The following is a 15,158-nucleotide window of genomic DNA, read 5'->3' as shown; positions in this document are numbered from 1 at the left end:
CGCAGTGCTGGCTGCATTTCTGATTTTTAAAGGGAATATTTTACCTCTGAACTCCCAGAGTATTTACTCCCTATCACTATCATAATTGTATTATTAGAATTAGGTACACCTCCTTTTTATCACCAGGTTACCTTGTTAGAGGACAGGAAATGTCTCTGAGTCTTGTGGTTATCAGAATATTGAATACAGTGCTTAGGACAAATGTTTGACAGGTACTTCATATAATTTTGAGTTGATAAAACCCAGAGGACTATAAAATAACAAGCCATGAAATCAGAGTGGTATAATGTAATAGTCTAGAGATGCATGGTCTGAGATGAAGTGGGCTGTGTATGCTCCACTTAAGAAAACATTTATAATGTACCCACTGAAATATTTCTTATCTATACAAAACCCCCTTCAGAAATTTTAAGACAGGCTGGCGCTATGGCTCACTAGACTAATCCTCCACCTGTGGCGCCACCACCCTGGGTACTAGTCCCAGTTGGGGTGCTGGATTCTGTCCTGGTTGCTTCTCTTCCAGTCCAGCTCTCTGCTGTGGCCCGGGAGGGCAGTGGAGGATGGCCCAAATCCTTGGGCCCTGCACCCACATGGGAGACCAGGAGGAAGCACCTGGCTCCTGGCTTTGGATTGACGTGGCGCAGCACAGTGGCCGCAACGCGCCGGCCTTAGTGGTCATCTGGAGGGTGAACCAACAGAAAAAGGAAGACCTTTCTTTCTGTCTCTCTCACTAACTCTGCCTGTTAAAAAAAAAAAAAAAGAAATTTTAAGACAAATAACTTTTATCAGTAATCAAGATTTGGAGTCATTTTTAAATGCTACTAAACATGATGGAATGTTAATGATTTACAGATTGAAAATAGTACTAATATGATTATGGTGGCACGTATCCTGTTACAAGGCATACTTAATACTAAAATTTTGGTGGAGGGAGGAATGAATGCAAAGTTGAGACAAATATCGTTGGTTACTCATTGGGATAACATTAATTTTTCCATCCAAGCGCACCTTGCCTAACTAGTGTCCCCTGTGGCATATTCAGAACTAAGAAGTCATAATCCTAAAATTATTCAGTTTTTCACAGTATTTTTTCTGATAGATATGACAGAAATATTTTTCTTATTGTTTTGATTTACTGTGCCATATACATTATCCAATGAAGCTGTTCCCATACCTCCTACAGAACTGACTACTCTGTGACAAGAAATGGGTGATGGTGACAGACATAGAACTGGTGTAATTGTTCTGCCTCAGATTTCTGTACAGGTTGATAATTGATGTCTCTAAATAATCTCACTTGCAGGGCTGTTGTTGTGGTGTAGTGGGTAACCCACCACTTGCAATGCCGGCATCCCATAAGGGTACCGATTCAAGTCCTAGCTACCTCACTTCCAAACCAGCTCCCTGCTAATGGCTTGGGAAAGCAGCAGAAAATGGGCCAAGTTCTTGGGCCACTGCACTCACGTGGGAGATCTGGAAGAAGCTCCTGGCTTTGGCTTGGCCTAGCCAGCCTTTGATGTGGTCATTTGGCAAGTGAACCAGCAGATGGAAGATCTCTCTCTCTCTCTGTAACTCTCACTTTCAAATAAGAAAAACAAAAATTTCAAATTCATTCTTTCTTTTAAAAAAAGATGTATTTGAAAGTCAGAGTGATAGTGGATAATTCCCCCCACCAGCTCCTCCCTCTCACTCAGAGTAGGGGAAGAGAGCGAGAGCCAGAGAGAGCAAGAGAGAGCTCTTCACCTACTGGTTCACTTGCCAGATTCCCACAATATTCAGGATTGGGGTTGGCCAAAGTCAGCAGCCAGGAATATCATCTGGGTCTTCCATATTGGTGGCAGGGACCCAAGTACTAAGTTTGAAAAAGTTTTTTTTTAAAAAGATGAACTTGTTTACATATTGAGAAATTCCCTTTTTCATAGGGAAAAACCTACCCACCACCTGAACACAACAACAAAGAATTGTTCCTTCATATGTTATAATGCAAATTAGACTATATTTGTCTCCCTGTATAAATAAATATATCAGAAAGACAATGGAAGTAGTCTTGACGTAGAAGGGAAAGAAGAGTAAGAAGGGATATGATGGAAAGGAAGCCAGAAGAAAAATTAAGTCAGCTTGTTTTGAAGTTGCACTTTACATATTTTATTTCCACCAGTTCAGTATCTATATTTTCTAAGATCAATATATTCTGTTTTTTTTATCATCATTGGGCTCCAAAATATAATTTTATACCATATATTATTAACATTTATGACTATAAGAAATTGCTGAAACTACTTCTACATGTGATCAAAGTATAAATTTTGCTATCAAGATACACAGTATATCACCTTGCAAATTTATTTCATGTATTTTATACTGCAGAATTAAAATCCCAACACTGTAACATCTCAATGTATTTTTCCTTAAAAAATGATAATATTCATATAAACAGTACATTGTGAGATGTGAAATTTGATTGATAACTCCTAAATATCATCCCAAATATACACAAATTAAAAGATTGTCCCACATGCTTGTCCATTTTACATATCAAGAAACCCATGAAGACAACATTACAAAAGGCAGCATTTGTTAAAAGGCCACTGCATCTAACTTTGTGTTGCTGGAGTCAATACTGCAGTAACTGTCAATCTACTGGATGTCTTTGAGGTTAGAAGTTGATTCCATCAAGGCAAACATCAGGTAATTCGACTCTGTCTGCAGGACTAAAGAGCCAGACTTCTTTAGTACTTCTTTTATACGATTATTTGGGTCAGGTTGCTTCACTCAGCGAAGGCATCAGTGGCCTTGGGGTTGACCTGTGTAGAAGCGTTGGCTTGTGTGACGTGGAGATAAATGTCATACTGCTGGTCCAGGCCAAGGTAGCAGTCACTCATGAGATACAGTGTAAAGATGTACCTGAAATGAGCAGTAGAACAAAAACGTAAACCTGTCTTTCTACTCAATGACATTCAATTCTTTTGGAACTTCAGTAGTAAGAGTCTGCTTACCTTCCAGGCATTTCAGGGGTATAAAATGAAAGGGAAACTACATGATGATTTCGTATATATCCTACTCTTTTTAAAGCAATAAGTTCTCTCTTATCCACTTCTCCTAATATTAAAAACCATCCTTCATCTTTTGATTTGGGAAATCGAGGGGTCACTGCACAGGACTCTTGCTTCCCCTGTAAACCAGAAAAAAGGATAAAACATTAATAATGCCTAAAGTTTCTATACAACTTGGTTGTGGTTAAAAGGCTATGTTATGTTTTTTGAAGGCCACAGATCTACATGGTTCAGTATATCTATCTGATGTTTTAAATTTTCTTTCTTTCCAGTTTGATGTCTTTGATAGGCTTTCACCTACCTTTCTTTAAGATTTTCAGAGCACTCTGTAGACATGAGTTTGTGGCTACCAACTACCAGAATTTTGCCTCAGTTAGAAACGAAGCTCTGAATCTTGAAATCAATTTAGTAAATTCTCCTGCCATTCCTACATTTATTGATAGTTACTTGCAGATGAACAAACTGAGATACAACCACACTAACCAAATCTTCCAAAGCCACATTCATAAGGAACTGATGCTTATGGAAACAAAGTCAGTCAAAGATGCTATACCTCAAGATAATGCACATTATGCCATCCAAGAGTAAAATGTACAGAAAGAAGAGCACATATTCTAATGTGTTAATATTAAAAAGTCCTTTCTCTGAAAAATGGGAAATTGTAAATCAAGCAACATATAAAACATATTAATTACCACAATCCAAGATTAGATATAAGTATAATGATAGTGCTTGAAGCCTATTTTAGATTGACTCTTACCAACGCAATATTATTCCAGTGATTCCTTATCACAATGAGTTTATGGCATAAAATGAGTAATCATGATGTGCTCTGAATCAGACATTACTCAGTATTTTAGAGAAAGATACTTATGGTATTTTCAAAAAAGAATCACAGAGTAATGGTACATTTTCACATAATTTAGAAACAAAATTGAGAGCTTTCCTAGAATGATTAAATCTAAATTCTTATAACATTAAGGTTGACAAACTCAGTTTTCCCCATGATTTTATTTTTATGACCATTACTATTTTTTATGATTATCACAATTTTTTTTTGGTTAGAATACAAACTCATTTAGAAATGCTCACATTAAGTCTCCCGAAATGCTGCCTGAGGCCAATCAGTTCATACTTACACTGACTGATTTTTACAATTAGAAATCCAGTAAAGGGGGACTGGAAAGGACAGCAATGAAAGGATATCATAACAGAAAGTTGTTGACCACTTTGTATGTGAAAACAGAGGGTGTCAGCCAACTAAAACCTCACCTTTAAGGGCTTACTGGGAAAGCCCTGAATCCAGTGGGCTAAAAAGAAGACAATTTTCTTATTTAAATTACTGTGGTACTGAAAACCAATCTGCCCACATGCTGTGTACTAATAGTCTTAGAGGACTAAACAATTAATTTTGGTGTCAGAGGCAACAGAACAGGTCATACTAATTTAAAATAAAAATATTGTACATTTTGGGCCTGTCTGAATATTGACAAAGCTCTCTCATGTGTACTTTGATGAAGGAAGCTGGTTTGGGTGGCAACTGAGGCTCAAAAGTCTTAGTGTTTTATTCAAATTTAGGGAGCTAAGTGGTAAAACATCCACCAACTCTCCAACTTTAATATCCTTAAAAATCATTGGGGGTGCTGATTAAAATTATAGATTTTGAGACACTTTGCCCTGAGGTTCTGACTTAATCTTGGAGGGGAGGGACCCAAAATCTGGCTCTCCAGGAAGGTCTGCTGGACTGAGTCAGTAGGTTATATTCTGGATAGTATTAGTGTGTAGGATGGATATTCTGGGGCGCTGGAAACAGCTCATGAGGAGAACTAATTTCAAAAGACTGACTCTTGCTGCTTAAGGCTAGTTGAGAAAGCAGGATTCATGAATGACACGGACACATTCGTAATATAAAAGAAATGTGTGGTGGCGCATGCTGGTATTTGGTGTGAAATATTTGAGAATGGAAACCAAACACCATACCTTGTAGAACCCAAAGTGGACTCTCCGCAAGCTGACTTGAAGCACATACTCCTGATCAGCATGCAATTTGATCCATTTGTTGTCATCTCGTTTGTCTGCAGTCAGATTTGAAATGGAGAGTTCATTATGTCCTTCAACTAAGTCATCCCATGAGCCTTTAACACTTATGCCAACATCTATCACTGGCAAGCGAGACAAGAAAGTCCATGCCTAAATTAAAAAAAAAAAGGGAAAATGAAAAAAGAATAGTTAATATGAAATGTAGTAATCAACTAATTCAATGCATTCAATGCAGTTGCAAAAAATAATGAGAAATGCTATGAACCATTTACCCAGCTTCCCCTCATTTGTAGCATTTTCAAAACAAAAGTATAGTATTACAACCAGAATATTAACACTGATACATCTACTGATCTTGTTTAGGTTTCCCAAGTTTTTCTTACACTCATGTGTATGTGCATATAATAACATACTTTAAATCTTTTTAAAGCTTCAAAAGTTGCTTTAGAAACAACTACGGAAACATTTTCAGATCTAAACTTGTGATGCTTTACTGGAAATCACTCTCAATACTGAATAGCCATTACCTATCTTAAAAAATAATGAGTTTTAGAGTTTGTTGATGAACTGGTTTGTTCCAGAAGGCAGAGAACATTACTTGGGGGCTATAAAGGCAACCTGAAAAAATTAGTGATGTAATTCTTGGTGTCAGTATCATCTGCTGACTGCTTACTATGTAAGATTTTGTCAATGTTGCAAAATTTGTTACTCTGAAAGGAAAGCATTTTTATATGTCTATATGTTATAGGGAATCCTGTAAGGTTAGAGTTCTTTCTGGACAGAAACTTGTGTTTCTAGCATCATTATGTTGAGAATGCCAATTAAAATGACACACATTGAAAGAGTGGAAAATATTTTATCCATTTTATTGTTGCTCTTTAAACTGAAAGATATTTGTGAGAAATCAGTATTAAAATACTAAATGCTCACCAATATGAAATGAATGAATGAATGAACTTTTAGGCCCATGGAAAGGATTAACAAAAGAAGTTTGAAGTCCTCAGGTAGTAGTCATCCTTTTCTAACATTTATAATTAGGTAGTAATATCACAATTAGTCAAGAAAATGTCCACATACACTAGCTGCTTTAACAGCTGACACCTTCTAAGTTAGTTTTAAAAAATATATGGGTGCTTTAATTTTGGTGTTGCTTTTATTCCTTTAGTATCTGCTATAGGTTTTCTTACACCTTGACTTTCTGTTGTGATGCCTTTAACGCTGCTGAGTGTACCTAATTGAAATGAAGTATTCCTGATGAACCAAACACCCTTAGGAATTAAAAAAGTACAAATCCTATGCAGATTTTTTCAGTTCAACTCCAATCCTGTCAACTTGTGTCAACCTGAAATTATGTCTGGAACTAGATTCTGAAATAGTCAAACCACAGAACGTACTTCAAACAAATGATGGTCTCTCCCCTGCTAGCACCATGAATCACTGAATATAGAAGCTGTATCACCTGATGTTCTTCTAAGACTGGCCAGCATGGAAGAGTGGTCAAGGAGACAATTAAAACACACAATTTCTGCAAAGCATTTAATTTTGTGAGACAACACAAGTAACATTCATCACCTGAAGCAAGACTTCATGTTTCTTCACTTGTATCATTAAATTAGTTACCAATTTAATGTTTTCTCTTTTCAGCATGTCATTGGAATTTTACTTTACAAAGCCCCCAAAAGTCATATATAGCCTTTAATATGTGAAATCTTTGTAGCAGTTAATATTGTTTTTCAATCCACAATGTGTACACATATATTTATTGAGTGTATTTATATATTTATGTATATAAAACACAAGCTATTTTTAAAGAAACTGCTAAGACATTTCAATACCAGCCAAACATATTTATCTGAGGATTAATCTTCATCTATTGAATCAGGCAAGAGCACTGCCATGCATACAATTATTTAATTAGCAGCCAAATCCTCTGCCAGTCAGCAGCCGTTCCAGGCATACTGATGGGGTAGAAGATGCAAATCTCACAGTCGTACTGCTTTTTCTCATTACTACTGCAATTAGCACTTAAATTGATGCTTTAAACATACTAATTTCTGGAATAATTCAGGATTTGTATGTTACCTGGGATCGCCTCACTGCAGAGCCGACACCAGATTGCTCTGCAAATTGAAGCACTTTTGAGCCAAATAACCATCATCATATCAGACAGAGCCAATTTGCATTTGGTTTTAAAGATAACAGAATGGCAATTTATGCAAATAAATTAAGTAAGTTTACTTCTGAGTTCTCCCTGAACTAATTATAACAATGTTCTAATTTTTCATCACATCTAAAACTTGGCTAGAAATCAATGTATGTTATATGGGAAATGTGTTGTTGCTAACAGAAGTCTTGTTTTGATTTAAATATATTGTTTTTATTCATAATTTTGATGGTAATTTAGTTAGAAAGGTAGGCATTTATTATGAATATTTAAACAGTTTTTGTGCCAATTTTGGGTTCAACAGAAACTGAACAATCAGACACTAATGCTTGTTATACTTTTTCTAAGTCTTGTTCAAAAATAAGTTCCACTCAGAAAAAGAAAGGCATGGTTTAGAACTTTAATACCTGAATCTGTAAGTCAATATGTTAATTATGTTATAAATCCTGAACATTTACTTTGACATGTTTAGGGTAAAACTGCTTAAGACTTAAAAGTCTAGAAAGCCAAATAGTTCTGGCATAGCTCACTCACTTTTTTTAGCTTTCCCAAAGATTGTTTGGAGAGATGATTCAAGTTGTTTTCCACAACATAGATTTAGCATCCTATGTAAGTCTCATGATTCACATATAAGAAGTTTATTTGAAAGAACACTTTAGAATTTTGGAGTAATAAAGCTTTGATTAAAATAAGAGGGAGCATAAATAAGTAATTGAGGGAATTGCACAAAAATATACCCAAGCATAAAAAAGAAAAACTGCCCTGAAGAGGGAGTAGGTCTCCTGGGTAAGGCAGATGAACATGCTACAGGTCTTTCACAGAGGGCTTAATAGCATTATACTGAAACATCTTTTAGCAGTGTCGCTACTAGTATTAAATATTACTACTGACATTATTTTTAGTATCATGTACAGAGTTTTTATTCTATCTCAAAACTGTATAAAGGGGCTGGTGCTGTGGTGTAGCAGGTAAAGCCACTGCCTGTAATGCCAGCATCCCATAGAGGAGCCAGTTCAAATCCTGGCCTTTCCAATTCCAATCCAGCTCTCTGCTATGGCCTGTCCTTGGGCCCCTGCACCTACGTGGGAGACCTGAAGGAAGCTCCTGGCTCCTGGCTTCGGATCGGTGCAGCTCTGCCCATTGTGGCCATCTGGGGAACGAACCAGTGGATGGAAGACTTCTCTCTCTCTGCCTCTGCCTCTCTGTAACTCCGTCTTTCAAATAAAGAATTAAATTTAAAAAAATGGTGACTACTGCTGTTATGAAAAAAAAAAAGATGTATAAAGCACTTTTCATATTGTGCTTAAGTTTCGTATGAACTTCATGAGACAGTAACTTCATGGTTAGTAAATAGTACACAGAATTTTATTTTATAAATATTTGCTTATTTGAAAGTCATCAGAGTTATAGAGAGAGAAATACAGAGAGAGAGATCGTCAATCTGCTGGTTCACTCCCTCAATGGCTGTGATGGCAGGGGCTGGACCAGGCCAAAGCCTGGAACCAGGAGCTTCATCTGGGTCTCCCACTTGGGTGACAGGGGCCCAGACACTTGGGCCATCTTTTGCTGCTTTTCCCAGTCCATTAGCACAGAATTGGCTTGGAAGTGCGGTAGTGCCCATATGGGATGCTATCATCAGAAGCAGTGGCTTAAACTGCTATGCCATGACCTGGCTCCAGGCAGAGAGAATTCTAACCCAGGTGAGATAGACTCCAAACCCCAGACATATTGAGGGGGCCGTCAAACCATGCAAGAGGTGCACTCACCTGCTTTGTTTTTGCAGCATGGAGCTCATTTTCTACCATGCTGCTGAATACATGGTCTTTCCCTCCACAGGCATGAATCAGCTCAGGAAGGCACTCGATGGAGGTCCGACACCTAGCATGCGGTCCCTTTTTCCATTTTCTATGAAACAATATCAAAGTCAACCAAATAATTCTCTCACAGTACAAATGTCGTGTTCTGATAATGGTGCTTCATTTAATTAGATAAAAAAGTTAAGATAATCACTTTTTCAAAGACATTTTGGTTAATTTTTAACAACAAGCCAGCATTCTCTAAGATATCAGTCCCAGGCAGCATTGCTCTGAAGGCTCAACTAAATCATGCATGAGGTCAGCAATTCTTAAGGTTCATTGACAGTGGGTGTCTTTCCACAGGAAGGCATGAATGAGAAATAATGCTTCCACGTGGATAAAGTAGTGATCTGACCCTGATGTGTTTTTAATGGATGCAGGCAAATGTCTCTAATATATTTACCTGAATAAAGTTTTATATTATAAATTATTGGGAACATAAAATTACAAGTACATTTTGGGAATCTTTTGAGATTTATAGCCTAAGCCATGCCAGATCCCAGGAACACAGGCCACCTAAATCTTATAGCAAGAAGAAAAAGTATAATTGAAGTAAGATTAATAATGCTCTCTTCAAAGTGGCAGGAAAACTAAACCAAATCTCTTTGGCCCCAAGCAGCTTCTCTAGCAGACCTGCTTGCTGTGTTAGGTAGAACCTTAATGTGCCTTGTTTATTGCTAAAATGCAACACCTATAATGTTGAGTGCGTATTGGAAGGATTCCTGAAACTGGGCTTCCGATGCATATGAGATATCTGCCTCTCTCTCCACACCTTCTGCTACAAGTAAGCCTTATTCTCTGAATGTGTCTTTTAGTTCCCAGGGACACGCTATGGTAGGGACTCAGGCACCACAGAGACAACTGCCCTGGAACTCAGTATGCTGGAGTCAAACTGGGCTGCTCCTGAGGGGATCCTAGGTGTGCTTGAGGTTCTTCCTGGTGTTTGTATGTAGGTACTTCAAAGAAAGGCCATGTCCAGCTGACAAGAAGTACATGGTGTGTGAGGGGCACTACAGCCATACTGTTTAGCTTGTCTACATGATTGTGAACCAACATTTTTGCTGCAAAGTATCTTTCAAATGATGTGAAACACTGGTGTGAAAAATTTTCCGTTAACCATTGCCAGCCCTGCTTATGATATGTACTGTTCTTTTCCTCACTAAAATGTTTACAGTCATGTACAAGAGACCTAAGGGTTAAATGATTTGATGCTAATACAAACTCTTCTTTTAAGCAAAGTTTGTATCTTGAACTCCATATATACATATACATATACATACATATATATATATATATATATAAAACTAACCAGTTTTGTGTTTTGAAAATGCACAATTTACTTTTGGCAATGGATTTCAGATCTTTCAAATCTCTTCCACAATGACAGAAATTGGCAATTTATTTTGCTTTGGATAACAAAGCATTTTAATAGTATATTCTTAAATGAAGGCTGGTATTGAAAAGGAATAAATGCAGTTAAAACAGAAATGTATCCAATGTTGTAAACTGAATTTAGATAGATGGTCAAAATGAATACTGGATCAGCTTGGGATCAATGATCAAATTCCAATAATGGTAAAGGAACAGCACATTATGTTATGAATCCAAGTTTCTCTCTAGGGAACAGAGGCATTTTCACTGTAAAGAATCCATATTCTAGGCATGGCATAAAATTCCAGTGACTACACATGTAAAAAAAACATTTTTTTTTGAAATTAGAATAAAATGGAACAATTAAACTTATCTTTTAATTTCCTCATCATCATTTAAAAAATCATCTATTATTTTTCACTTTATGTTTCTGTGTGGGAGCAAACTGTTGAAATCTTTACTTAATGTATGCTAAACTGATCTTCTGTATATAAAGAGAATCGAAAATGAATCTTGATGTGAATGGAAGGGGAGAGGGAGTGGGAAAGGGGAGGGTTGCGGGTGGGAGGGACGTTATGGGGGGGAAGCCATTGTAATCCATAAGCTGTACTTTGGAAATTTATATTCATTAAATAAAAATTAAAAAAAAAAGGGGGGAACAATTACATTGAAAATTAAGACAATTTACCTGAAAAGGTGAAGATGGTGCTGTTCTATGTTTGGGACTGTAAGAAGAGAAGAATCTTTTAGCCACCGACCCTGGACCACCATCTGAACCAGATTGGTGATATTCAGGGCAGTCACCAGCCAGCCCTGGTTTGCAGCCACATCCAGCATTGCCTGCATAGGGAAAGCATCCACGTTACAAGACTAACAAGACTATCATAGCACTTGCCCTCTCCACTGGGAATCTGATGTTAGCTTTAACAAGAAACAAACAGAAACCAAGCATTACCTCTCTAAATGACGATTCATCTAAATAGAAACCAGAAAATGAGCTGAAGTTGTATTGAAGGGGAAAACCAAATCTCTCAAAGCATTTATTATATATTACTTCTTACAAATGGCCAAATAGTAAACTATTTTCATGCAGCAATGATGGTTAGCCCACATTGGTACCCAATAAGAAAGCTAAGATTAAAAATTCAATGTACCTTTATGAGCAAATACTTATACAACTCATTGTATCAAGAGCATTATCAGCTGCATGTAAAGAATACATCCCATGTTTCTTCCAAATTTAAAATCAATAATGGTAAGGAGATGGAAGGTTTTCTTGCCAAAAATGTATTTTCTCCAAAGATCAGGCTAACGCTAGAGCCCTGGTTTTCATGACAATCATACACCACACACTAGCAAAGGGGCAACTGCCAGCAGTGCATGTGGCAGGATGAGAAGCTATTCATATTAGCCTATACATTTAATCTAATGTTTTATGGACAAACAAAAGGCTGCATTTGCTTAAGGCAAAACTAAACAGTGAAATCTTATTTAAACAAAGGCGAAGTTTACACAGGCAAAGCTATTTCAATTAAATTAGATTCTGGAAAATGCCGACTTAAAGACACATAAGTTAATATCATGATCTTAGGCAGCTATTTTATATAGTTGTAGGATTGTACTCTCTCCCTTTGGAGAATGAAGATATGAAGGTAAGAAATTAGATGAACTGGGAAAAATGCTTAAACTTATACGTTAATATTTCACTGAGAGTAGAGATTTATAAAATGTAAATATTCTACAAGTAATTTTTAAAATTTAAATTTATTTAAAAATTGTATTTGTCTTGCTTATTTGAAAGGCATAGTTAAAGAGGGAGAGAGATATGGAGATAGATAGATAGATAGATAGATAGATAGATAGATAAAGAAAGTAAGAGAGGTATCTTCCATCTGCTGGTTCACTCCCCAAGTGGCTGCATGGCCAGCTGGGGCTGGGCCAGCCTGAAGCCAGGGGCCTGGAACTCCACCCAGGCTTTTCACATAGGTAGCACAGGCCCAAGCACTTGGACATCTGCTGCCTTCTTGGTGTATCAGCAGGGAGCTAGACTGGAAGTGGAACAGCTGGGACTTTTGAACTGACAGTCATACGGGATGCCAGAGTTGCAGGCAGAGGCTTAACCTGCTGTGCTACAACACCGACCCTACTAGTCAGTTTTTAGAAATAATTTTTAAGAGCTATATAATGTTACTAAAGCTGACTTGCCATATTACTTAGTACTATTGATGCAGATATGTTCTCCTTCTTAGCTTTGATTTTTATACTCTGTGTTATCTAATGGTTATTTTTAAGACAAAGTAAAATAGTCCAAAAGACCAAACCAATCTATGATCTTTTTGTATACATTACAGGGAAATGGATCAGAGTTTTTGGATATCATGATTAGTGTGGTGAAATGGCCAGACTGATCTTTAGCAGTATTAGCTTACTGGTTATGCATCATAAAACTTGAATTTGGAATAACAGATATATTTATATTTATGTGTATATATGAATGTGTGTACATATTTGAAGACATGTATGTAAATCCAGAGAAAAATAGGTTATAGTTCTCCTTTCCCCCTGAAGAACAGAATAATGCTCTTTTTCTTTGAAGTATGTGGGCCAAGGAGGTCATGAAAAATGCTACTCAGAGACAAGAAGAAAAAAAGAGAAAAAGAAAAGGTTTAGTCACAACTCCTGAGTGCTGCTAAGCTAAAAGGAAAAGAGGAATGAATAATTATACCTAACACAGTATCATGATGATGTTAGAGCTTGTAATGTGGAGTAATTATGGCAATTCTACTTGTGCTTTCACATTACAACTTGACTGGAAACAAATTCCAGACCAAAAGCTCACATGTTCGAAGAGTGGGATGTATGAACCATATGTTTTTAACTTTGAAGTTTTCATGAAGAAGTTGAAAGATTTCATAAAATTTATGAGAGTTCTCCATGATTTTTCATTGTATGATCCAGATGTGAAAATGTAAAAAAAAAATGCAAAGTAAGTGCTTACTTGAAGTAAATGAAAAGCCCTATCATGAACTGAAAACTATAATTTATCTTGTTTTAATTTAGAGAAGAGGCAGGTGGGGGAGATCAAGAACTTGAGAGGGTAAAGGGTTCTGTGGCTACCCAAATGCAGTGAACCAAATGCTGCTACACATCTTTGCTCAATCAAAGCTGTGATCCCTCTACCCCACTGCTTTAGTGTAGTCCCTCCCAATCTCTCACCTGGAACAGCATAATCATTTCTTTATTTGCATCTCATCTAACTATCAATCAATCTGTACTTTATATTCTTATTACCAAATGAGTTTTTAAAACAGGAAAACTCACTATGCCATTCTTCCGCTTAATTTTCTTCAATGTTGACACTGTGCAGAGGGCAAAAACCAGTCATTCTGAGATGACAGTCCACATCCTGTGACCCATCTAGTCCTTGCTCTGTACTGTCACCTTCAGGTCTGTACTCTTACAGCAATACAAAATTACTGGGCTTTTCTTGAGTTTACTCTTGCTCTTAAAATATTTTACAAATACTGTTCATTCTACCTCCCTCATCCATCTGGGGCATTCCTATTCATCTTTCAACTCTAGCACAAATGCTATTTATACTGTGACGATTCCATGCTTCTTCCAGATGGAGACAGATACTTCTTTTCCTATGCTTCCGCTGCTCTTGATGTACCCTCTACTATTATCTTTTTCTAGGTCTTTGTTTTCACTTTTTTTTTTTTTTTTATTAAAGTCAGAGTTATAGTGAGAGAGGTAAAGACAGAGAGAAACTCTTTGATCTGCTGGTTCACTCCTCAAATGGCTACAACAGCCAAGTCTGGGTCAGGCTGAAGCCAAGGGTCAGGAGCTTCATCTGGGTCTCCCACATGCGTGCAGGGGCCCAAGCACTTAGGACATCTTCTGCTGCCTTCCCAGGTACATCACAGGGGAGCTAGATCGGAAGTGGAGCAGCCAGGACTAAAACAGGCGCCCACATGGGATGCCGGCACTGCAGGCAGAGGCTTAACCTGCTATGCCATAGCGCTGGCTCTAATCACATCTGTTCTTTAAACTATGGAAAGAATCTGGAATTATTTTTGTAAATCTAGCCCTAAGCACAATGAACTCAAGAAATATTTATTTACTAAAGAAAATAGATAAAAACTGAATTACAATGTTTATAATAGCATGCTGCCTAATTTATTGCACAGTATATGAGAAAATACACAACCTTTGATATCAGAAAGACAGGTGTTTGAGTCCTAATTTTGTCCCATTTACAATAGATAAATCTGGGGGGAATCGTACGATGTACACTGCCTGCAACACAGTAGATACTAATAAACAGACGAGTACTTTCAAGTTCTATAAATGAGATGAAAAAACATCCTAACAACCCTTTCTTTCTAACATGGATTTCCTTTGGCCCTTTTGGTATCAAGTCCAACTCTGGATAGTATGAGGGCCTTGAGCGACAGGGCATGTAAGACTGGGAGTAAATGTATGGGATGGGCAGAATAGTTCATTAGGAGAGGTGTGCAGTTACAAGAAAGCGAGAGGATAAGGCCAAAGACAGATCTTGCAGCTCAGGTCAAACTGGAGAATGTCAGGCTGTTTCTCAGTTTGAGTATGTAAACCCATGCTACTGTTCAGAGGTACAAAGCTGACAGGGGCTAAGGTCAAGGAATTGGCCAG

The 15,158-nt window shown here is 37.3% G+C and overlaps 1 protein-coding gene across 1 annotated transcript in view; it reads right to left on the bottom strand.

Annotated features, from left to right (window-relative positions):
- Positions 1–2,121: 2,121 nt before the first annotated feature.
- The window catches only part of ASCC3 (activating signal cointegrator 1 complex subunit 3), a 366,541-nt gene continuing 353,504 nt past the window's right edge, over positions 2,122–15,158 (bottom strand). The window contains exons 38-42 of the mRNA XM_002714874.5: positions 11,173–11,324; positions 9,024–9,162; positions 5,034–5,243; positions 2,997–3,172; positions 2,122–2,904 (exon numbers count right to left, since the gene is read on the bottom strand). Of these exons, the coding sequence (XP_002714920.2) occupies positions 2,769–2,904; positions 2,997–3,172; positions 5,034–5,243; positions 9,024–9,162; positions 11,173–11,324 (813 nt within the window). The 3' untranslated portion in view covers positions 2,122–2,768. The remainder of the gene's footprint in view (positions 2,905–2,996; positions 3,173–5,033; positions 5,244–9,023; positions 9,163–11,172; positions 11,325–15,158) is intronic.

The sequence above is a fragment of the Oryctolagus cuniculus genome, chromosome 5 (assembly GCF_964237555.1).
Source record: "Oryctolagus cuniculus chromosome 5, mOryCun1.1, whole genome shotgun sequence".
Classification (NCBI taxonomy): Eukaryota; Metazoa; Chordata; class Mammalia; order Lagomorpha; family Leporidae; genus Oryctolagus; species Oryctolagus cuniculus.
The sequence above is the reverse complement of the archived record's forward strand: the minus strand, read 5'-3'. Positions and strand labels throughout refer to the sequence as shown.